Below are 22,531 nucleotides of genomic sequence, written 5' to 3'. Positions count from 1 at the left end.
TTTCACAGCACTTTCCCTGAGCCAGAAGAAGATTGCAAGATGTGTATGCTCGCTTCAACGCTCTGCCTATATATGGTCACGCCACCTATGACCCGAATGACACTTCCTTCTTCTTCCTCTGGGTGTCTGGAAGACGTCAGAGGAGAAATTTTTTGTTTATCTTGTACTGACGTGAAATAAGACCTTTTTCTTTAGCGTGACCGACAACTTCCGGTTTCTGAAATGCGCGTTTTCAGAGGTGGCATTGTCTTTTGTTATGCTGACGTTACGGATGAAAACTATCTCCGTGTCGAAGTTTGTTTGATACATGTGACCATATCACCGTAATGTATGTTTTTTCAATATAGTTTAATCAGATTATTAGAATTTTTTTCGGGAGTTTTGCCGTGTTCCGTTCTTTGAGTTTTTTAACTTTGGACATGGACCGTGCCAGTCGACCAGTACCCAGGCTAAATGAAGAGGGGAAGTTGCCATTGTGAATGGATTGAACGACTCATCAGGACTAAGGACACCTTGATCAACATTCTGATGAAAGACCAGCAATAGTAAGACCCAATTTACGATGTTATTTCATATATCTGTCGTGCATGTGAACTGGTCGGGCGCGTCCAGCTGGTTTTGGCTGGCCTGGTTATGCTAATTAGCTAGTTATGCTAATTTCGCTATAAAACATTTAAAAAATCTGAAATATTGTTTGGATTCACCAGATGTTGGGCTTTCAATGTCTGTACGCTGTGTATTTTTTCTGAAATGTTTTAAGACAAGTAATTAGTTATATAACGTTGGTCTCTGTAATTGTTCTAGCTGCATCAGCACTATATCAGATTGCAGCTGCAATGTAGAACTGTGATTTATACCTGAAAAATGCACATTTAAAAAAAAAAACTATGCTATACCATAAATATGTTATCAGACTGTCATGTTATGAATTTGTTTGTTAGTTAGTGGCTATCAATATCTTAGTTTAGCCGAATTGGTGATAGCACCTGATGGAGTAAGAAACTGTTGGAGTAAGAAAATGGTGTCATTTTGCTAACGTGTTTAGCTAATAGATTTACATATTGTGTCTTCCCTGTAAAACATTTAAAAAATCTGAAATGGTGGTTTTATTCACAAGATCTGTGTCTTTCATTGGGTGTCTTGGACTTGTGATTTAATGATATTTAGATGCTACTATTTAATTGTGACGCTATGCTAGCGATGCTAATCAGTGTGGGGGGTGTGGGGGGTGCTCCCGGATCCGGGTTAGGTACTCTGTAGAGGTTAAAGAAAAAAGTAATCAAACACGTTTGGTGTTCTCCAAAAGGCATGTGGGAGACTCCCCAAACATATGGAAGAAGGTACTCTGCTCAGATGAGACTAAAATTGAGCTTTTTGGACATCAAGGAAAACACTATGTCAAGCACTAACCAAACCCTTCTCATCACCCCGCGAATACCATCCCCACAGTGAAGCATGGTGGTGGCAGCATCATGCTGTGGGGATGATTTTCATCGTCGGGGACTGGGAAACTGGTCAGAATTTAAGGAATGATGGATGGAGCTAAATACAGGGTAATTCTTGAGGGAAACCTGTTTCAGTCTTCCAGAGATTTGAGACTGGGATGGAGGTTCACCTTCCAGCAGGACAATGACCCTAAGCATACTGCTAAAGCAACACTCAAGTGGTTTAAGGGGAACATTTAAATGTCTTGGAATGGCCTAGTCAAAGCCCAGACCTCAATCCAATTGAGAATCTGTGTTATGACTTAAAGATTGCTGTACACCAGTGGAACCCATCCAACTTGAAGGAGGTGGAGCAGTTTTGCCTTGAAGAATGGGCAAAAATCCCAGTGGCTAGATGTGCCAAGCTTATAGAGACATACCCCATGAGACTTGCAGGTGTAAGTGCTGCAAAAGGTGGCTCTAATAAGTATTGACTTTGGGGGGGTGAATAGTTATGCACACTCAAGTATTCAGTTTTTTTGGTCTAATTTCTTGTTTGTTTCACAAGAAAAAATGTTTTGCATTTTCAAAGTGGTAGGCATGTTTTGTATATTAAATGATACCACCCCCCTGAAAAATCTATTTTAATTCCAGGTTGTAAGGAAACAAAATAGTAAAAATGCCAAGGGGGTGAATACTTTTGCCAGCCACTGTATTGCGTCTCAATCCACCGCATCTGGCAGTGTAGCACTTCCGCATCTGCGGTGAAAGGTGGCAGAGTTAGAGTGGTGTTTGTCAGACCGTGTCACCGTCTCATCACGAACATGATGGTGTTCTCTGGGACTCGTCTGAAGGAAACCAGTTCCGGTTTAAAAAAACGAATGGAAGTATGAAGGTAGTTTTGTTCCTACCCTAAAAATAGAGGTTCAATATGTGTAAACAAAAGATACATGTATATATTTCCTACGACACTTCAAAACCTTGCTTCTTATGATTAATTGTTTTACTGTCCTTTTTGTCATTTACTGTAATTTTTATCACTTTTATGGGCTTTAGTAGTAAAGGCCCAAATCAATATTTTATCAAATATATATATATATATATATATATATATATTTATATACCTAAAGGGATCCTACAATTCTAAATCAAATAGCTCAATGATCCGTAGTATAACCATCTGAAAACAATTCCATATGTCAGTTTATGCATCGAGGTCAACCTCATTCCCCTACTCCTCTCTCTGCCATGTGATGAACAGAACCAGGTAGGCAACAGCACCACAGGAACCCTGCAGCAAACATAGTACAGTCTAGGACTGGTGCTGAAAAACCCTCCTCCTTACACTCACATAAAGGCTGTATTATGGAGCTCGGAAAGCGCTTTTAATAAATACTAGGCCAAGGGAGACGCTGTCATGGGCGATGCTTAGGGAGAGGAGAAGGTCAAACAAGGACAACCCAGCTAGACAGTGCTCTGCTCTGCTAAGGAGAAGCATGCTTCAGACTGACCAACAAGAGTCTTCTTTTTGGACACTGTTGCGTACGAGCTGACACACACACAGCACTCTCTCTCACACACACGCGTACATCCACAGTCACAGCCACACTCAGACAGAATAGAAGTTGAAATTCCACTGTGAACAGACAGTAACACTCAGCCAGAATAGAAGTTGAAATTCCACTGTGAACAGACAGTAACACTCAGCCAGAATAGTTATATCCTTCCTGTTATATCCTTCCTGTTTGGCCCTGTCCGGGGGTTTCTTCGGATGGGGCCACAGTGTCTCCTGACCGCTCCTGTCTCAGCCTCCAGTATTTATGCTCCAGTAGTTTATGTGTCGGGGGGCTAGGGTCAGTTGGTTATACCTGGAGTACTTCTCCTGTCTTATCCAGTGTCCTGTGTGAATTTAAGTATGCTCTCTCTAATTCTCTCGTTCTCTCTTTCTCTCTGAGAACCTGAGCCCTAGGACCATACGTCAGGACTACCGGGCATGCTGACACCTTGCTGTCCCCAGTCCGCCTGGCCTTGCTGCTATTCCAGTTTCAACTGTTCTGCCTGCGGTTACGAAACCCCTACCTGTTCCAGACCTGCTGTTTTCAACTCTTAATGATCGGCTATGAAAAGCCAACTGAGATTTATTCCTGATTATTATTTGACCATGCTTGTCATTTATGAACATTTTGAAAATCTTGGCTCTCTCTAATTTTCTCCTTCTCTCTTTCTTTCTCTCGGAGGACCTGGGCCCTAGGACCATGCGTCGGGACTGCCGCCCGTGTTGACTCCTTGCTGTCCCCAGTCCGCCTGGCCTTGCTGCTATTCCAATTTCAGCTGTTCTGCCTGCGGTTATGGAACCGCCACCTGTCCCAGACCTGTTGTTTTTCAACTCTTAATGATCAGCTATGAAAAGCCAACTGAAAATTATTCATGATTATTATTTGACCATGCTTGTCACTTATGAACATTTTTGAACATCTTGGCATAGTTCTGTTATAATCTCCACCCGGCACAGCCAGAAGAGGACTGGCCACCCCTCATAGCCTGGTTCCTCTCTAGGTTTCTTCCTAGGTTTTGGCCTTTCTAGGGAGTTTTTCCTAGCCACCGTGCTTCTACACCTGCATTACTAGCTGTTTGGGGTTTTAGGCTGGGTTTCTGTACAGCACTTCGAGATATTAGCTGATGTACGAAGGGCTATATAAAAATAAAATAAAATTGATTGAATAGATGTTGAAATTCCACTGTGAACAGACAGTAACACTCAGCCAGAATAGAAGTTGAAATTCCACTGTGAACAGACAGTAACACTCAGCCAGAATAGAAGTTGAAATTCCACTGTGAACAGACAGTAACACTCAGCCAGAATAGAAGTTGAAATTCCACTGTGAACAGACAGTAACCCTCAGCCAGAATAGAAGTTGAAATTCCACTGTGAACAGACAGTAACACTCAGCCAGAATAGAAGTTGAAATTCCACTGTGAACAGACAGTAACACTCAGCCAGAATAGAAGTTGAAATTCCACTGTGAACAGACAGTAACCCTCAGCCAGAATAGAAGTTGAAATTCCACTGTGAACAGACAGTAACCCTCAGCCAGCATAGAAGTTGAAATTCCACTGTTAACAGACAGTAACACTCAGCCAGAATAGAAGTTGAAATTCCACTGTTAACAGACAGTAACCCTCAGCCAGAATAGAAGTTGAAATTCCACTGTGAACAGACAGTAACCCTCAGCCAGCATAGAAGTTGAAATTCCACTGTTAACAGACAGTAACACTCAGCCAGAATAGAAGTTGAAATTCCACTGTTAACAGACAGTAACCCTCAGCCAGAATAGAAGTTGAAATTCCACTGTGAACAGACAGTAACACTCAGCCAGAATAGAAGTTGAAATTCCACTGTGAACAGACAGTAACAAGATAATTCTACCAATCTGGTTTATTATACTGACTTTAGAAAACCAACCAATGTGAGTATCAGTGATACTTTTCCTTCGCTTCGACACAAACTCACTAATTGATGGGCAACAGACTTACTCTATCAAAATTGAGATATAGTGTAGTAATTGAATCCAGAGCTACATGTGAAGGGACGTTAGTAAGGCAAAGTGACGAGGATCACTCTGTTCCCATCACACTCTCAATGAAAGTGAAGGTCTGCTGTGGTTAGTTACCACTGAGTGTATGTCAACTGGTTTACGTTTGGCATGAAATAGTAGGGACTCACCGAACACAGTCCTGGCTGGGACGGACTCTCTGTTGAGCCAGAAGGACACCTGGGACAGGATCACCGTCATGATGCAGGGCAGGTACGTCTGGATGACAAAATAACCAATCTTCCTCTTCAGGTGGAAGTGTGTCGTCATGACAACATACTCTCCTGTTTTTCGGGAAGGTGGGAACAGAGAAACAGAGAAACAGAGAGTTGAAAAGCATGAGAAGGGTCTGTGTCCTCTGAGTTATAGAGCCACTTCATAGAGCTCTAGTGCTCCTGTGAATCCTAAATATTTGATCTGATATCCTCCAAAAATGTGTGAGAGTGCAGTTCTGTCTGCGTCAACGTACCCCCCTTCCAAAACAGAAAAAAATGCCAATTAGAAAAAAAAGATATGGAAAAGAATACATCCAATCAGTCTATGTAGTGTGCTGGTTTTGTGCACTCCATAATCCTCAGCTGTCGTGTAAGACTATTAAACCATACCGAAGAGGAAGTCTGTCTATGTGTGCTGTGTAGAGGTTAGTCATGTTACGGACATGGAGTAGTTTTATTGCCAGACATTTATTACTATTGTTTAGGCCTCATTTATCAACTAATTCAATAATGTGGCATGGAGTTAGTTGATAAAAACCCAATTCATCAATGCATTTAGAGCAATAACATATTGAATGCTCTGCGACAGCATTGGGAATGACTTAGGTCAGTGGTCCCCAACTGGCGGCCAGCAGGCCAGGTCTGGCCCGCGGGTGGATTTATTTGAAATACGTTGCCAAGTATTCCCACGCAGAGAGAAACGTGATTGTATACAAATGTTTGCAAGGTTTGAAATGATTATGTTTTAGTCAAATATTAGATTTGTTTGGGCTTCTTGCAGTCAACTTGCGTACAAATGATTTGTAATCATGTTTCCGACCCCCGACCATCGGCTCAAGAAACAATTGGCCAGTGTCTGAATTGAGTTGATGATCCCTGACTTAGGTAGTAATACATTGGCTCTTTATGTTTGACAAAGATTTAAACAAAGGAATCATTCAATGGTCATGCAACATTAATTACATTGGTTTGGTAAATCAATGGTTCCTCATAATTAGCAGATACAATTGAATGAGATAGGTATTGACACTATCAAACACAGACCAATACAGAAACACACAAATCTACCTTTCTGCCTGCAGTTAAATGCACTGTAAAGGGGCCACTGATTTTACTTTGTCACTACCTTTGCCAGTATCAATGTACCAAAAAGAAGGGAAAGGATGTGATGCTCACAAGGGAAATGACAAATCTGGGACATGTTCTTTAGAGTAAGCCTACAAACACAGAGCAGTGGAAGTGAGAGAACAGAGAGGGAAGTTTAGTGTAGGTACCCACCACATGACCAAAAGTATGTGGACATCTGCTTGTCGAACATCTCATTCCAAAATCATGGGCATTAATATGGAGTTGGTCGTTCACTTGCTGCTATAACAGCCACCACTCTTCTGGGAAGGCTTTCAACTAGATGTTGGAGCATTGATGCGAGGACTTGCTTCCGTTCAGCTATAAGAGCATTAGTGAGGTCCGGCACTGATGTTGGGAAATTTGGCCTGGCTCGCAGTCAGTGTTCCAATTTATCCCAAAGGTGTTCGATGGGGTTGACGTCAGAGCTCTGTGCAGGCCAGTCAAGTTCTTCCACAACGATCTCATCAAACCCTTTCTGTATGGACCTTGCTTTGTTTCTCTCTGCCTCTGTCTCTCTCTCTGTCCATCTGTCCCACTTGCTCTCTCTCCCTCCCTCCAATGTCTGTGAGCTTTACACCACTCCAGCCGACAGCATCGCGCATGGTGATCTTAGGCTTGTGTGGGGCTACTCGGACATGGAAATCCATATTATGAAGCTCCCGACGAACAGTTCTTGTGCTGATGTAACGGATGTGAAATGGCTAGCTAGTTAGCGGTGGTGCGCGCTAATAGCCTTTCAATCGGTGACGTCACTTGCTCTGAGACCTTTTTTTTATTTTTTTATTTTTTATTTATTTTTTTATCCCATTTTCTCCCCAATTTTCATGGTATCCAATCGCAAGTAATTACTACCTTGTCTCATCGCTACAACTCCCGTACGGGCTCGGGAGAGACGAAGGTCGAAAGCCATGCGTCCTCCGAAGCACAACCCAACCAGCCGTACTGCTTCTTAACACAGCGCGCCTCCAACCCGGAAGCCAGCCGCACCAATGTGTCGGAGGAAACACCGTGTACCTGGCCCCCTTGGCTGGCGCGCACTGCGCCCGGCCCGCCACAGGAGTCGCTGGAGCGCGATGAGACAAGGATATCCCTACCGGCCAAACCCTCCCTACCCCGGACGACGCTATGCCAATTGTGCGTCGCCCCACGGACCTCCCGGTCGCGGCCGGCTGCGACAGAGCCTGGGCGCGAACCCAGAGACTCTGGTGGCGCAGTTAGCACTGCGATGCAGTGCCCTAGACCACTGCGCCACCCGGGAGGCCCTGCTCTGAGACCTTGAAGTAGTGGTTCCCCTTGCTCTGCAAGGGCCGCGGCTTTTGTGGAGCGATGGGTAACGATGCTTTGTGGGTGACTGTTGTTGATGTGTGCAGAGGCTCCCTGGTTCACGCCCGGGTCGAGGGGACGGACTAAAGTTATACTGTTACACTGACGTTGCTTCCAGAGGCAGTTTGGAACGCGTGTTGCAACCGAGGACAGATTATTTTTACGCGCTACATGCTTCAGCACTCGGCAGTCCCGTTCTTTGAGCTTTTGTGGCCTACTACTTCACGGCTGAGCCGTTGTTGCTCCTAGATATTTTCATTTAATAAAAACAGCACTTACAGTTGACTGGGGCAGCTCTAGCAGGGCAGTAATTTGACGAACTGACTTGTTGAAAAGGTGACATCCTATGACAGTGCAACATTGAAAGTCACTGAGCTCTTCAGTAAGGCCACTCTACTGCCAATGTTTGTCTATGGAGATTGCATGGCGGTGTGCTCGATTCTATACACCTGTCAGAAATGGGTGTGGCTGAAATAGCCGAATCCACAAATTTGAAGGGTTGTCCACATACTTATGTACATATAGTGTATTTTACAAGGGAAACAGACCTGTGCTGGACTGGACAACCCCAGAGTCCACACTTTGCCCCATCAGATCATACTGGTTGAGCCGAGAGCCATCTTCAGCCACCACAACAGACTGGGCTGCCCCTCTCGTCCACACGTACACAACCTCAGCCCTGGTGTAAGCATCTGTCAGGAAGAAGAGAGAGCAGTGGTGTGTATTCATGGATGCCAAGGAGAGGCAGGCTTCCCCCCAAAAATACCAAGAAATAAACATTAAATAATTAATATTTAGTTTTTCCTTCAATTCGCAAGAGGCTGAATGTATCTCACCGGAGAAAAGCATCTCAGCGAGTGAAACAGCGCCCCTCTGTCTCTCTGTGTGTAGGCCATTTATTTGATGCTGTCTGGTCAAAAAGAGTATGACATTGTTGCCGCCCGTAGCATTGAATGCAAAATACAAAATAATAGCCAATCAGAGTTGCGCTCAACTGTGAATGGCCCTGGCGCACCAAAAAAAAGCCAGTTGGGATTTGGGATCACTCCAATTACATCACATCGAGAGCAATACATCATTGACAGAAACAACTCGTTGTGTTGTTGTCCTCCGGTGGCTAGCCAGAAATCTAAAATTGTCCCTTTCCTAAATTAGCCATGCATGGAGATAGGGATTTGGACTTGTGGTTTTACTTAATTCTTCGTACTGGCCAAAGATTAGAACAGCGATTCTGATCCAACCAAAAATTCAAACATTGTGCCTCTGTCCTGAGAGGATGGAAGTTCAATATGTAGCTAGATGTAGAAGGCTATTGTTAACTAGCTAACGTTGCCCATATAAGGAAGTTAGGCGAGCAAGAATTTTAGCCAGGTAGCCTAGGACAACAAAAACTAAAAGTGTGTACAATATGACAAAGTCATAGACCATAGGGGGAGTCAATATGGATTTTCTACTTGCACAAACGCACGCGCACACACACACACACACACACACACACACACACACACACACACACACACACACACACACACACACACACACACACACACACACACACACACACACACACACACACACACAGAATTCAGAACCATGGACATCCACAACATTTTTTAGGTTTCCGTTGATTAGACAAAATTGTTTTTGGTGTCTTTTAGTTGTCACTGTACTAGACTAAGCAGAGGTGATTAGATAATGTTGAAATGTTGAAGTTGAAATGGTTCTGGAATGGTGGAGGCAGATCCTGTTTTCTTTGCGACTTGCGGTAACTCTCTGTGGTTCTAAATCAATAGTTGTTTAGTAGTCAGAAAATGTGGGGAACATTAACTTATCATGCTGTAAGTCATTTAACTGTTTGTTACATGCAATTTGCATTGTGGACTCCACCAGACAGATGTTGCTCTCCAGTTTTGTGATGAAACAAAGGTGTGGTTGAATTTATTCTGCCACTGTGTGTTCTTACTGTCTCTGCCTTAGGCCTATATATCACAGTGGCAAGGCTGTGATACGAACAGGTTGTAGAGAAAACGACGCAATTATCACAACACATAGGTTGTAATATGGATTTTTTTTCTGGCTTCCCAGAATTTTACCCGCTACTGAGAGAGAGGGAAAGAGAAACAAACAACATCTCAATCTGACTGACCTTTAAACAACCAAGTCAGATTTTTTCCCACCTGTTGACCCAGGCAACACGTAAAGTGTTGCTTCAGCACGGTTGAGGATTTGTACTGCAGAGGAGCCTCATCACTGAAATATTTAGCGAGCCAGTTTAAAGTTGAGAGTTGGTCTTTATTCAAGGTGTGTTATGCTCATTATCGTTGGGCTTCTCCCTCTCTCTCTGTGTCTCTCTCTGTGTCTCTCTCTGTGTCTCTCTCTGTGTCTCTCTCTGTGTCTCTCTCTGTGTCTCTCTCTGTGTCTCTCTCTGTGTCTCTCTCTGTGTCTCTCTCTGTGTCTCTCTCTGTGTCTCTCTCTGTGTCTCTCTCTCTCTCTCTCTCTCTCTCTCTCTCTCTCTCTCTCTCTCTCTCTCTCTCTCTCTCTCTCTCTCTCTCTCTCTCTCTCTCTCTCTCTCTCTCTCTCTCTCTCTCTCTCTCTCTCTCTCTCTCTCTCTCTCTCTCTCTCAATTCAAATGGGCTTTATTTGCATGAGAAACATCTGTTTACATTGCCAAAGGTAGTGAAATAAACAAAAGTGAGAAGAAAAACATCAACAAAAAACGATTTATCTCTCTCGACTTCTCGAGGATAATTTGGGGTCAGAAGACCTGGCAGCAATGACCAGCTGGCACAATGGAACTGGACGTATGACAGGGAGTACTGCCTCCGATAAACAGAGGTCTACAGTATGCTGGCGGGTCTTGGTGGGGCCTGGCGGGCCTGGGACGCCAGGTCCTGCCTGAGAACAGCTGTTACGCCACTGTCAACTCCTATCAGGTACGAGTACTGGGTTTCCTGTTGGAAGGGAAAGACAAAGAGAGCGGGGGAAAACAGCGAATCACTCACAGCTGCCGAACTTCAGTGGGCAAGCATGGGCATCCATGGGGAAGTCCTCCAGGTGCATGGGACACTCTGCCCTTACGGTCAGTCTGGAGGGAGGGAGGGAAAGAGAGAGAGAGCAAGAGAGAGACACACACAGAGAGAGAAAGATAGAAAGAGAGAGAGAGCGAGAGAGCGAGAGAGAGAGACAGAGAGAGAGACAGAGACAGAGACAGAGAGAGAGAGAGAGAGAGATAGAGAGAGAGAGAGATAGAGAGAGTCAGAGAGAGAGATAGAGATGAGATACAACAAAAGCCTTTTGTAAATCTAATTGAAGGAATGGAGGGACACTGCTGACGCAGCCTGTTCCTGACAGCACAGTGAAAAGGGGAATGTCAAACGAACCATGACATGTCACCCATTCGTCATCTCTACGACATAAATATTAACTCACACTGTGTCCTTATCTGCTAATAAACATGTAAAATAATGTTTTATGGCCACCCTCTGTGACCCACACGTTAGATCCATTTTGTGGGCCATGGAAATTCACATCTGGAACCATAATTTATGATGATTCAGCTCAAATGAAAACTCACAGCGAGCCTCCACTCTACCACTCTAGTCTACACTACTCGCTCCACTCACTATGGTTCTTGGTGCTCTCCACTGCCACTCCTTTTTAAGGATAAATAATTTGCTGGATACCAACAGTATTTTCTAGAGCATAAATTACAAAAACATTATAATGTACTGGAATCACGATCATCGTGGGACTGATATGATGCTTATTATCTGTAGAGACAACCACGTTCTGCTTCCCAGTGAGGATTTCGACTTTCAGCGTTAAAAATACCTCTTCCTAAATCTAATATGAAGAAAGCAGACTATATCTCAGTTGGGAAAATGGTTCCTCTCACCTCATAGTATAGAGCAGAGTTCCCTCCTCTGTGATTCGTAGGAGTTTGTTGGGCATAGTCATGTTGTGGGCCACAGACTTCTTGCCATTGTGAAAGAATGTGTCAGGGGTCCAGATCTTACTGGCCATCAGGTTGTTCAAACGGAGAACCGCCATTGGCCCTTTAAATTTTAGCCGCTCGTCCTTCCAGCTTTGACGGAAGAACACATCAATGGTGTATTCCTGTAAGAGAGAATGCAAGATCAGCACCTGGAAGAGGTAGGTTGTCCTGCCCTAATCGTCCTATATCTGCCAGACATGTTACAGACCACATGCTGCTGAGTAATGCACACGCCCACTTTTCACCACTTTGCTTCTCTCTCACGTCACTCAGGCTTCCATGTAGCAGCAACGGCCTATTTGTCCTGCTGGTGACTGTCTTGTCTTGTCAAGGAGAAGGCTTCAACAAAGGTAGATCTATCTAACTGGTGGAGTGGCTTCCGTCTCAGTCTTCCAGCTTGTCCTCATGAATGTGTCCTCCATAAACATGAGGAAGAAGCACAGTGCTCTAGATTTTAGCGCACCAAAAAATACAAACACTGGCATGATATATCACTCTAACATGCACTAATCACTATGGATAAGCATGTCATTGTTTCAGAATGCCTGACAGAGTTAGCTAGCCAGTGAAATTAAAAGGCGCTTCTCAGTTTTCTCCCGACCGTGAGGTAATTAGTTTGAACGGTAACAGAGCAGTGAGTTAATTAGTGTGAACGGTAACAGATCAGTGAGGTAATTCGTTTGAACGGTAACAGATCCGTGAGGTAATTAGTGTGAACGGTAACAGATCCGTGAGGTAATTAGTGTGAACGGTAACAGAGCTGCAAGGTAATGGAAGTGGACTGGGAAAGGGAAGTGGTAGCTACTGTAACTGTTTCTTCTGACCAGACCATTCCGTTACCTACTGTACAGTAGCGCAGGCCCATATGTTAGAGCATGAACAGTAATAAACTCATATTACATCAAATACAAACGGTTCAAGTGCATAAATATTGAACCTTCATCAAGATCAGAGGCAGAAAGAGAGAGTGAGAGAGATATTCACACAGAGAGAGAAAGAGAGAGACAGACAGAGAGACAGACAGAGAGAGACATACAGAGATAGAGAGAGACAGAGAGAGAGACAGGCAGAGAGAGAGACAGAGAGAGAGACAGAGAGATACAGAGAGAGAGAGAGAGAGAGAGAGAGAGAGAGAGAGAGAGAGAGAGAGAGAAAGAGACAGACAGAGAGAGACAGAGAGAGACACATACAGAGAGAGAGAGAGAGAAAGAGAGACAGACAGACAGAGAGACAGAGAGAGAAAGAGAGAGATACAGAGAGCGAGAGAGAGACAGAGAGAGAGAGAGAGAGAGAGTTTCACAGATGTCACAGGACGTGTTATTTCTGTGTACTTTACACGGATTCAGATTGATAATAGTTGTATATTATTGCTACGATTCATCTACAGTGGTTAAAGACGACGTCCCAACCTAAAAATCATTAACAAATCAATCTCACATTAGCCATTCAATAAAGAGGACCTATTCAATACTCTACATTATTTTTCAAATGGTAGGTACGCTCACTTTTGCTAAATGAAATTACTTTTGTCTAATTTGAGGAAGACTAGCCTAATCATTCCTCTGTCAGTTATCTCAATGTGATTATGATATCCATCCAATCACATGATCCAGTCATGATAGACGTAGGAAGGGTAATGTCTCTAGCCATGACAACAGCATCTGCTCTCTGTGTTAGCATCCCAAATGGAACTCTATTTCCTATATAGTGCACTTCTTCTGACCAGGACCAAGAGGGTGCCATTAAAATGAGTCAAAAGTAGTGCACTAAGTAGGGAATAGGGTTCCATTTGGAACACGGACTGGGGCTTTGCAATCTAGTCCCAAGCACCTGCTAATACACTGTACATCATGGCCATGTCTAAAGACCAAGGCTATACAAGATCCAAAGTCCTTATACCTACATCAATACCAAGCCTCTCCGCTTGGGTCATGCCATGCAATACAAATTGACATACACGTGTACTTTCATTTAAGACTACAAGCGGCATTTATCTAGGAAATGACTGAGCCAATTGGTCTAATAACATTTCCTTGCTTGTGACATTTCATTTATGTCGAAAAACTAATGGGGGGCTGATCAAATCAATAAACACTTTACCTTTGGAACCACATGAAAATGGGTTAAGGGGAGAACAAGGACACAGAACTGGTGACATTTCAGAGAGGGGAATAACAGAGAGGAAAGACAGGCATACCATGTCATGGTCCGAGACGGGCCCAATACTCGTCACGAAAATGTCAGTCTTGACTTCAGTTACACGCTCTGTTGAACCAAGAAATTAGGAGAGTGAGTGGCGATCAGGGCTCCTCATTAGCTCTAACTAGCTCGTAATCCTGGGGAGCATTTCTAGCCCATTGATCGTTTCATTCCCCAATTCTCACAGAGCCCCCTTCCAAAATGACACCTTACAATCCCGATTTTCACATCAATAACCATTTCTGAGTTCTCCGTTTCAGTGGCAGGACCTTTACTGACTCAATCGCTTCATGAATTTTCAAATCTCTTGGCTGAGATCAAATTCCACCTGGTCTTTATGTGGCTGATGTATTTACAGTAACTTTGTCTGCTGTATAGAGTTATGTTTCTTGAAGAATAACGGAAACATGATTTACATCAGGAATGGTGTCAATCATAATGTTTAATTTCTCTCCATTTGCCACTGAAAATATACTATTCCCCTGCCTGTTTGACCTTCCACTCAGTCAATTCCATCAGAATCCCCTTCACGTTCCAGTAGGCCTACATATCTCTCCAAAACTCTGTCAAGCTGAGTCGAATATAAATCAGTATACACAATAACTGTCTGGCACACAGTGCACTTCCATGAAAAGTGACAAAACTACCCAAGGTCTCAATGAGAATATCCTACATACACTATTCCTCAAAAGAACAAGGGGAGTTATTTACCGGGGAGCTTTAATTTCAGTTTGCTTTCGTTTTCAAAAGATACTAGTTCTTGATATCATGCTTCTAAGGAAACAAGCTAACAGTAAATCACCCTCCTGTAGATTCCTCTGATACGAGTGGAAAGGCAGAGAAAACAAGATATGAGCATACTTGTGACGATACGCAAACACATTGCAGATGTATTTTTCATGAAGCAGGACAAAGGACTCCAGTCTGTAGTCAATACGCATGACTGTAAGTCACTTTGGATAAAACCGTCTGCTAAATGGCGTATATATTCTATTATATAATAGTATTTTATATTATATTACTTGAAATTATGTTTTGATGTGCTCTGGACTGCTATCCTCCAAGTAATGGTATTGGAAAACCATCCATATTAAACCAACAGAGTGCTGCAACCTGGTGCCAACAATTCCAAATAACACAACAAATGATTCAGGAAATGACTAGCTGGAAAATACTTGACAGCATCATGCAATAAACACGTTATTGACTAAATCCAAGACACTCATCACCACCCATCTATCTCCAATCACCTCTATTTCCCTAAACTTCAGAATGATGAGTTGGTGAGAAACCATTGTACAGTACTGTACCTCCCAACCCTGGTCTGAGACGATTGTCGTAGCCATCTAGAAGACTGTCTAGGATCCGGGTGAACACTGTCGTGTTGTCTTTCTGCTCGTCCGTCTGGCCATTCTGTCCAGAGCTGACGAAAAGGAAGAGCAATTTTGGAAAGTGAATTCGGTGAATCGATGCAGGAGTGTTGGAGCAAAATCCCAGCTGAGCAACTTCTCTCGATCCTTTAAAATCTACTTCCTCTGATGATACAGAATTGTAATAAAGCCATATGAATGTGAGAAATAGGTTTATTTTATCCACAGGGCATGAAATTGTACACACACAGGACTCATAATGAAATATGTATACCTTAATGTGGTCTTTTAACAGCAAAGGACTCATTGAGTGTGCTCTTTGAGCAACATGAAACAAAATAGTTAATTCAATCTCAGAACACCCACAATCAGTAATTGTGTGAGTGGAGTAAACATCGCCACTCATTAATATCTCAGCACAATAATCAACAGCAATACAGATTTCAATATGTTGCAAAATGTGTATTTTAACAAATGGAAGTATAGGTGGAGAGGGAAATGGTCCGCTTGGGAAGGGGGGGGGGTTATTTTCTCTCTTTCAAAAATAATCACAGGAAAGGCTTTCTCATAAATAATCACAGGAAAGCCTTTCTCATGAATAATCACAGGGAAGCCTTTCTCATAAATAATCACAGGAAAGCCTTTCTCATGAATAATCACAGGAAAGCCTTTCTCATAAATAATCACAGGAAAGCCTTTCTCATGAATAATTACAGGAAAGCCTTTCTCATAAATAATCACAGGAAAGCCTTTCTCATGAATAATCACAGGAAAGCCTTTCTCATGAATAATCACAGGAAAGCCTTTCTCATGAATAATTACAGGAAAGCCTTTCTCATAAATAATCACAGGAAAGCCTTTCTCATAAATAATCACAGGAAAGCCTTTCTCATAAATAATCACAGGAAAGCCTTTCTCATAAATAATCACAGGAAAGCCTTTCTCATAAATAATCACAGGAAAGCCTTTCTCATAAATAATCACAGGAAAGCCTTTCTCATGAATAATCACAGGAAAGCCTTTCTCATAAATAATCACAGGAAAGCCTTTCTCATGAATAATCACAGGAAAGCCTTTCTCATGAATAATTACAGGAAAGCCTTTCTCATAAATAATCACAGGAAAGCCTTTCTCATAAATAATTACAGGAAAGGCTTTCTCATAAATAATCACAGGAAAGCCTTTCTCATGAATAATCACAGGAAAGCCTTTCTCATAAATAATCACAGGAAAGCCTTTCTCATAAATAATCACAGGAAAGCCTTTCTCATAAATAATAGTTTTCCTCTGAGCAATCATGTTCCCTTTTTACAACCAATCGCGGACCACACTGGTTTGATTGCATGCTAAATAAACAGTCCCCAGTGTTTGGAAACGATCTCTGCTCAGAACGCAGCTTCAAGGAGAAGGGGAGGTCATCAAGATAAGTTAGCATGGACTTGCAAAGGGAAGGGAAGGTGGGAATCTGAAATGGCAAGTAGCAGGAGGATAGAACAGAACAGCCGAGAGAACATGCATGCAGGCGGCTGCAAATGAGCGAGAGAGAAGGTGGGGGCGGGGGGTTTAAATGTGAGCAGGTAAACGATTCTTCTAAATAAGGACATGCTGCTTTGTTAAAAAATACTTCCTGACAAAAATACTTTTAGGAAATATAAATAAGACAAATAATGAGACAAGCAATTGGAACAAGCGTCTGATATCAAACAATTCCACAGTTATGAATCTCTATCTTGTGTGAAACTTTAAGAAATGGCTAAATCTTCCATGCCATAGCTCAAGAGTCTAGGCCACCAAAACAAAGATCTGAGGAACTGCCGGGAGGGTCATGTGAGGCTGAAAAACTCTAATCTGAATAACACACACACATACACACACACATGTATTTTGTGCTTGCTGATACAATGAGTGAACACAACATGACGAAGGTTTTGGATTGTCCCCAGATACAGTAGATTAGTTAATTATATCCTCCTCCCAAAAAACACAACAGGAAACGTGCAAGGATGCCTCTTTTTTTAAATTTCACCTTTATTTATCAATTAAAAACAAATGATTTTTTACAATGACGGCTTGGCCAGTGACGACTAGGAAGTGCGGTGCAATTATTATTATTTTAAAATGAAACATTGAAATCACAGGACAGTACAGACATCATAACGCAGAAGGACAGGGACATTATGACAAACACAAACATCAATACAGAACACTTAAAGCAGCAGGATAGCTGATATCACAGCACAGCTGAACAGAAACACATGGCAACAACATAACATTTAGTAAAAACAGTAAGCCAAGCCGAGAGGTAAATGAACAAACAGAGCACACGCAGCACATCATGCTATGCTCACTCCGTCACACTAACACAGACTTACACTTACATACACGCCTCGGAGTTCTTTCAAGTGAGGAATAATTCAAATGCACTTGACATAGAATATATTTGGGAATGGGAGGTGGGGACAGAGGATGGGAGAGGCAGAAGGAGAGAGAGAAGGGGGGGGGGGGGGGGTGCAGATAAGCAGAGAGCAATGGACTGGATGTTTATGAGCTGCTGGGGTCACTTCCTCATGAAACATCATACACCACCCCCATCTACAGGTCCTCTGAACAGCAACAGTACTGCTCACTGCTGCATGCCTTTTATTTTATTTCACCTTTATTTAAGTAGGAAAGTTAAATAAATGCTGCTGCCTCCAGCCTCCCTCCCTCCCTGCCTCCCTCCCTCCCTGCCTCCCTCCCTCCCTCCCTCCTTGCCTGCCTACCTCCCTCGCCTTCCTGCCTCCCTCCCCCTGCCTCCCTCCCTCCTTCCCTCCCTCCCTGCCTACCTCCCTACCTCTCTGCTTCCCTCCCTACCTGCCTCCCTGCCTATTACCTTAAAATATCACAACACCAATATCAACGTGTGCTCCTGATTATTGCGTTTGTTCAAAAACCCTCCATGGTTTGTTTTTGAGTTCTGGAGGTCAATACAGTCAATCACAAGGCAGTAATTACACTGCAGTTTATGGTGACAGTTGTAAGGTGGAGCAATCAGGGAAGGTGTTTATTGGTTAAATGGTCCATCCTTGAAGCAGTGCGGTTAAGATACATTAAACTGTCTGTTGATTAATATGGAAAATGTCACAGCTCACGGAAAATAAATCCGTAAATGGCAATTTCATTAGACTGATTAGATGTGGATGCAGCTCGGACAGCTCTACTGAATTATTTAGGCTAGCAGAATAGAAAAAACCCAAATTTCATTCATTTAATAGTCAAGCATCTTCATGCTATGTAATTCCACATGATCATATGCACACAAAGTTATATAAGTATATGCGGCTTCGTTTGCAAATAGTGAATCCTTGATATTTGCATATGTTTGGTTCAATGTCAAACTTCTCAATGTTAATCCTAAAGACTGGATTAGCATTGAGGTGTAAATGCAAATGTCTATCATTTCAATGGTGGGATTAATAGTGTGGTAATCACATGTCAAAACCTACCATCTCTCAGCCCATCTCACTGTGGTACTGAGTGTGTGGTCCGAGCACAGACGCCATCTGTATTCCCAAGCGGGACTTTTTTTGTTGGACTAACCTCTACTTAAACAATGTGACTTGAAACACACACATCCTTTGAATAAACGACAGAATGTCTGAGACATGCACTTCTCTACTCTGGTTGAACATTCTGTGTTATCCTATGTGGATGCTTAGCATATGGAAACTATAACACAATATTTGCTATTTTGGGCAAATCTGCCCCAGCTCCTCTTATTATCACAATTACAGTGTGGAGTCTTGAAGTGATGCCCTAATTACTGCCATCAGAGTCATGCACAACATAAAATATGATCAGTTGGCAAAATATGATCATTACAATCATACCTTCTTCTCCAGGATAATCAGGTGTTTGCTCTCAGACTGCCAGTGAGGGATGGATTCCAACATGACATGATTGCAGATCACAAAATATATTCTAATTCCACACTGTTGGGGACTTAAGAGACTAGCATATTGTCTCCGTAACTAGACCCTAGAACAGAAAACAGTGATTCTCTTTTCTGGGCCAAATCTAGCTTGACAGTGAATATTTTGTTTGTGTGGTCGAAGCCCACCTTACCTTTTCCCACAAAGCACGTTGGCCACCAGCAAACAGGCCCACACACATAGCAGTATGGCCGTTCCTGTCCGTCCACCCATGGTTGGAGAGTGGTTTGTCACTGAAGAAGGAAGACAACAACTACACATCAGAAAATAAAACGAAAAATAAAATACCACATCAGAAAAAAAGCAGTACCGTTGACAAGACTGGCTCAAGAGACAATCAAACACGACACAAATGAAGAGGTGAGTGATTCTGAAACCAAGAGGTTTCAGAATCATAAGAGACAGGCAAGGTTCTAAGACCAGCCTTTCCCAAGAACAATGTTGTATCTTTCAGTTCATATTAGTATCCAGCTTTTGTACACACAAAAAAACGACTTACATTAAGATGTGGTGATGGGTCGAACCTCAAAACACTAAATATTTCACAAAACAGCCTATACAGGCTATCTTGAACTGAACTTTAACGGAACTGCATCCGTAAACTCATATGTCACAAATCAAACCAAGCGTTCTCATCACAAGTCAGATGTCTGTTGACACATAAACACACAGCCGTTAAAGCCATCAGATATTATTTAGTGTTTTCAGTTTACTATATATTACACTTTATATAATTACCTGAAAAGAAGGATAGCGAGAGCGCGTCTGAATGAATGTGATACACTGGCGGCGATGTATTGGTTTCTTAAAAAAAGAGCTACATTCCATGAAGAATCGATTTCGGATGATCCGTCGACATACATTACATTACGCATGCATATTGCATAAAGAATCAAACATGTTACGGGTTACATAGTCTTGTATGTCATTTGTTTTCATAGCACTTGTATAGCCTACTTAGTTTATTCATAGCCTGCAATTAAAAGGCGTATGAAACCGCATATTAAACCAAATCCTCTTAGATTCACGCATTTTCACCTTCGTCCGAAATCATAATGTCATCCCACTTTCAGAGGATGTAAGTGGTAAGATAATGTTATTGCGTTATGAAAATACAATTGTTGGCCAGATGCCCGTTTAACGGAACCATAAAAAAATAAATATATATATATAAAACGATGTTTCCCACGGCAGCAGCAATTAATTACCCACGCAAAGGTATTGTAATCAATAGCTACACCATTATCAAACAAACGACTACAATAACCTGTAAATTAAAGATACATACTGTAGAAGATGCGGCGCCTAATTTCTCCAAACTGAACTGGAATATAACGCAAACGAAGCGTATTAATAAACGATGTGCAATGTTCTGTTAAAATGTCGTTAGTTGACAAGGATTTGATAAACCAGGGATAATTCAGCTTAATGGGGGGGGAAATCACATACACCACACTTTCTATATTATTCCGTGAAATGTGTCCCCAGTATAAACATCTTGAGTTCAGGGAGGTATTGGCATTTCTCAATGCTCACCTTAAACATTAGTGTGTGGCGAGTAATTAAGCAACTGTATACTGCTACATTCGGAGCGCTGTCCAGGGATGAAACAACTTGGACAAAACCATGTCATACCACAGCAGATGCCAGAAAATCGTCTTCATTTTCAATAGCTAACTCCACATCCTCCACTCCCCGACCGTTGCAACTCATATACCATCTATTTGAACTGGATTCTGCCTCTGTTAGGCTGAACACAACTCACTGCCGTTCGAACTGCAAGTCAAATTCCCCGACTCCCTTCTGCACCGAAAAAGACAAGCAAAATGAAAATTCACTTACAGCGATATTCCAGAGATGTTCGAGGCTGTCGTATTTTCAAACTTTTATGGATATCTTTTCTACACGGATTCGATGAGAACAATCCTCCCAGATCTCAGATCTGACGAAATGTAGCTTGAGTCTCGAGAAGCGGCAGCTGACGATGCTGAGTATGCGCAGGTCTCGCGCACTGTTCAATGGTGTGGGGAGTGAAACTCTTCTCAGTCCCCAACAAATTGACAATCTAACTACAAAATCTACTCTAAATACGGAGACTGCAGCCAAATAAAGCTTTACTTTACCAGGATAATGGTAACATATCACTGTGTAAACCGGATGTGAAATAGGCTGTGACTTCAAGCCAGGGCGATTTTATTTTAGAATGGAAGGTGGTACCAATGTCTCATCTAAAGACCAATCCGCCCATTGTTTATATTCAGCACAATGTAACTTCCACTGCTGTAGACTTAATCTTTTTTTCAGTGGCTGCAAAATCAAATCCTCTTACATTTTCAACCAGCTCCCTTGCCCCCCGCTCCCTTTTTCTTCCTGATTGATGTTTGATGTTTTCCGATAAAAACGGCGTTTCACATTTATAGAATTGGTTATATCAACTAACACGAGATTTCGCTCTGACCAAAACGAAGACCCCCAATCGATTATTAAATTATTATCTCATATCAATGAAGAAACAATGCAAATAAAAATAACACATTCATTCACACGAAGACATTCTTCCCAATGTTAAGAAATGCATATTCCCTCACCCGATATATTTGATGAGACAAGCCTCACTGGAAATGAACTTTAGTCACTCACTGTACCCCAAAAGCCCAGGATTCGCATCGAGATAACAAGACCGCCTGTTTACTGTCAATATTATGCCGCTATCGCCTGCACTCCACGACTGAGCAGACAGAGCTGTGCTGTGCTTCTGCAAAATCTGCCTGATGATACCGAGCGTATATTTTTGTAGTCATCTGCGTATTTCAAGTTAAACTACAAACCAGAAGACATTTTAATCATGATGAGATATGTAATAATGGAACATATATGTAGCCGGTTTATTGACCTCAAAGCAAAATACACACTGATATTTTGGTTTGTTTGAATACGTTTACAACACGCTATGATGACATCTAGACTACTCGTCCTTCATGTACAAATCATAACTCGTCAATGAGATATTGGCATTGGGTTTTATTTACAAGACTACGGAGACTGTGATTCCTCTCGTTTGAAATGGAACCGGACGTATGTGTTGCTTTATATGTGGTTATGTGCATGTATGAGTTATGGGTATTCAGTAATGTTTCTGTCGCCCCCGTCTCTGTCGCTCTCGCTCTCTGTCTCTCAGTCTCTCTTGTGCTTTACACAGATAGTGAGGTTGCCTAGTCTACATGCATCGACCTTAGTTTGATGCTGCAAGTGCATAACTCGTTATTCAAAACTAAACGCCGAATTCTGACCAGACTTAAAGTTATTGTAACGTA

General features: G+C 42.4%; 1 protein-coding gene across 4 annotated transcripts in view; it reads right to left on the bottom strand.

Annotated features, from left to right (window-relative positions):
* gabra1 (gamma-aminobutyric acid type A receptor subunit alpha1) overlaps window positions 1-21,997 on the bottom strand; it is a 32,699-nt gene extending 10,702 nt beyond the window's left edge. Inside the window, exons 1-8 of one of the 4 annotated variants that reach the window (XM_055941995.1) lie at window positions 21,806-21,997; window positions 19,351-19,450; window positions 15,187-15,299; window positions 13,875-13,942; window positions 11,579-11,799; window positions 10,686-10,768; window positions 8,232-8,375; window positions 5,149-5,301 (exon numbers count right to left, since the gene is read on the bottom strand). In XM_055941995.1, the coding sequence (XP_055797970.1) occupies window positions 5,149-5,301; window positions 8,232-8,375; window positions 10,686-10,768; window positions 11,579-11,799; window positions 13,875-13,942; window positions 15,187-15,299; window positions 19,351-19,430 (862 nt within the window). In that variant the 5' untranslated portion in view covers window positions 19,431-19,450; window positions 21,806-21,997. Of the gene's footprint in view, window positions 1-5,148; window positions 5,302-8,231; window positions 8,376-10,685; window positions 10,769-11,578; window positions 11,800-13,874; window positions 13,943-15,186; window positions 15,300-19,350; window positions 19,451-19,955; window positions 19,976-21,059; window positions 21,778-21,805 lie in introns of those variants that run through there. The other 3 variants (XM_055941994.1, XM_055941996.1, XM_055941997.1) reach the window with 3 other exon arrangements.
* Between the last annotated feature and the right edge of the window lie 534 nt (window positions 21,998-22,531).

Source organism: Salvelinus fontinalis, chromosome 13 (genome assembly GCF_029448725.1).
Source record: "Salvelinus fontinalis isolate EN_2023a chromosome 13, ASM2944872v1, whole genome shotgun sequence".
Classification (NCBI taxonomy): Eukaryota; Metazoa; Chordata; class Actinopteri; order Salmoniformes; family Salmonidae; genus Salvelinus; species Salvelinus fontinalis.
The sequence above is the reverse complement of the archived record's forward strand: the minus strand, read 5'-3'. Positions and strand labels throughout refer to the sequence as shown.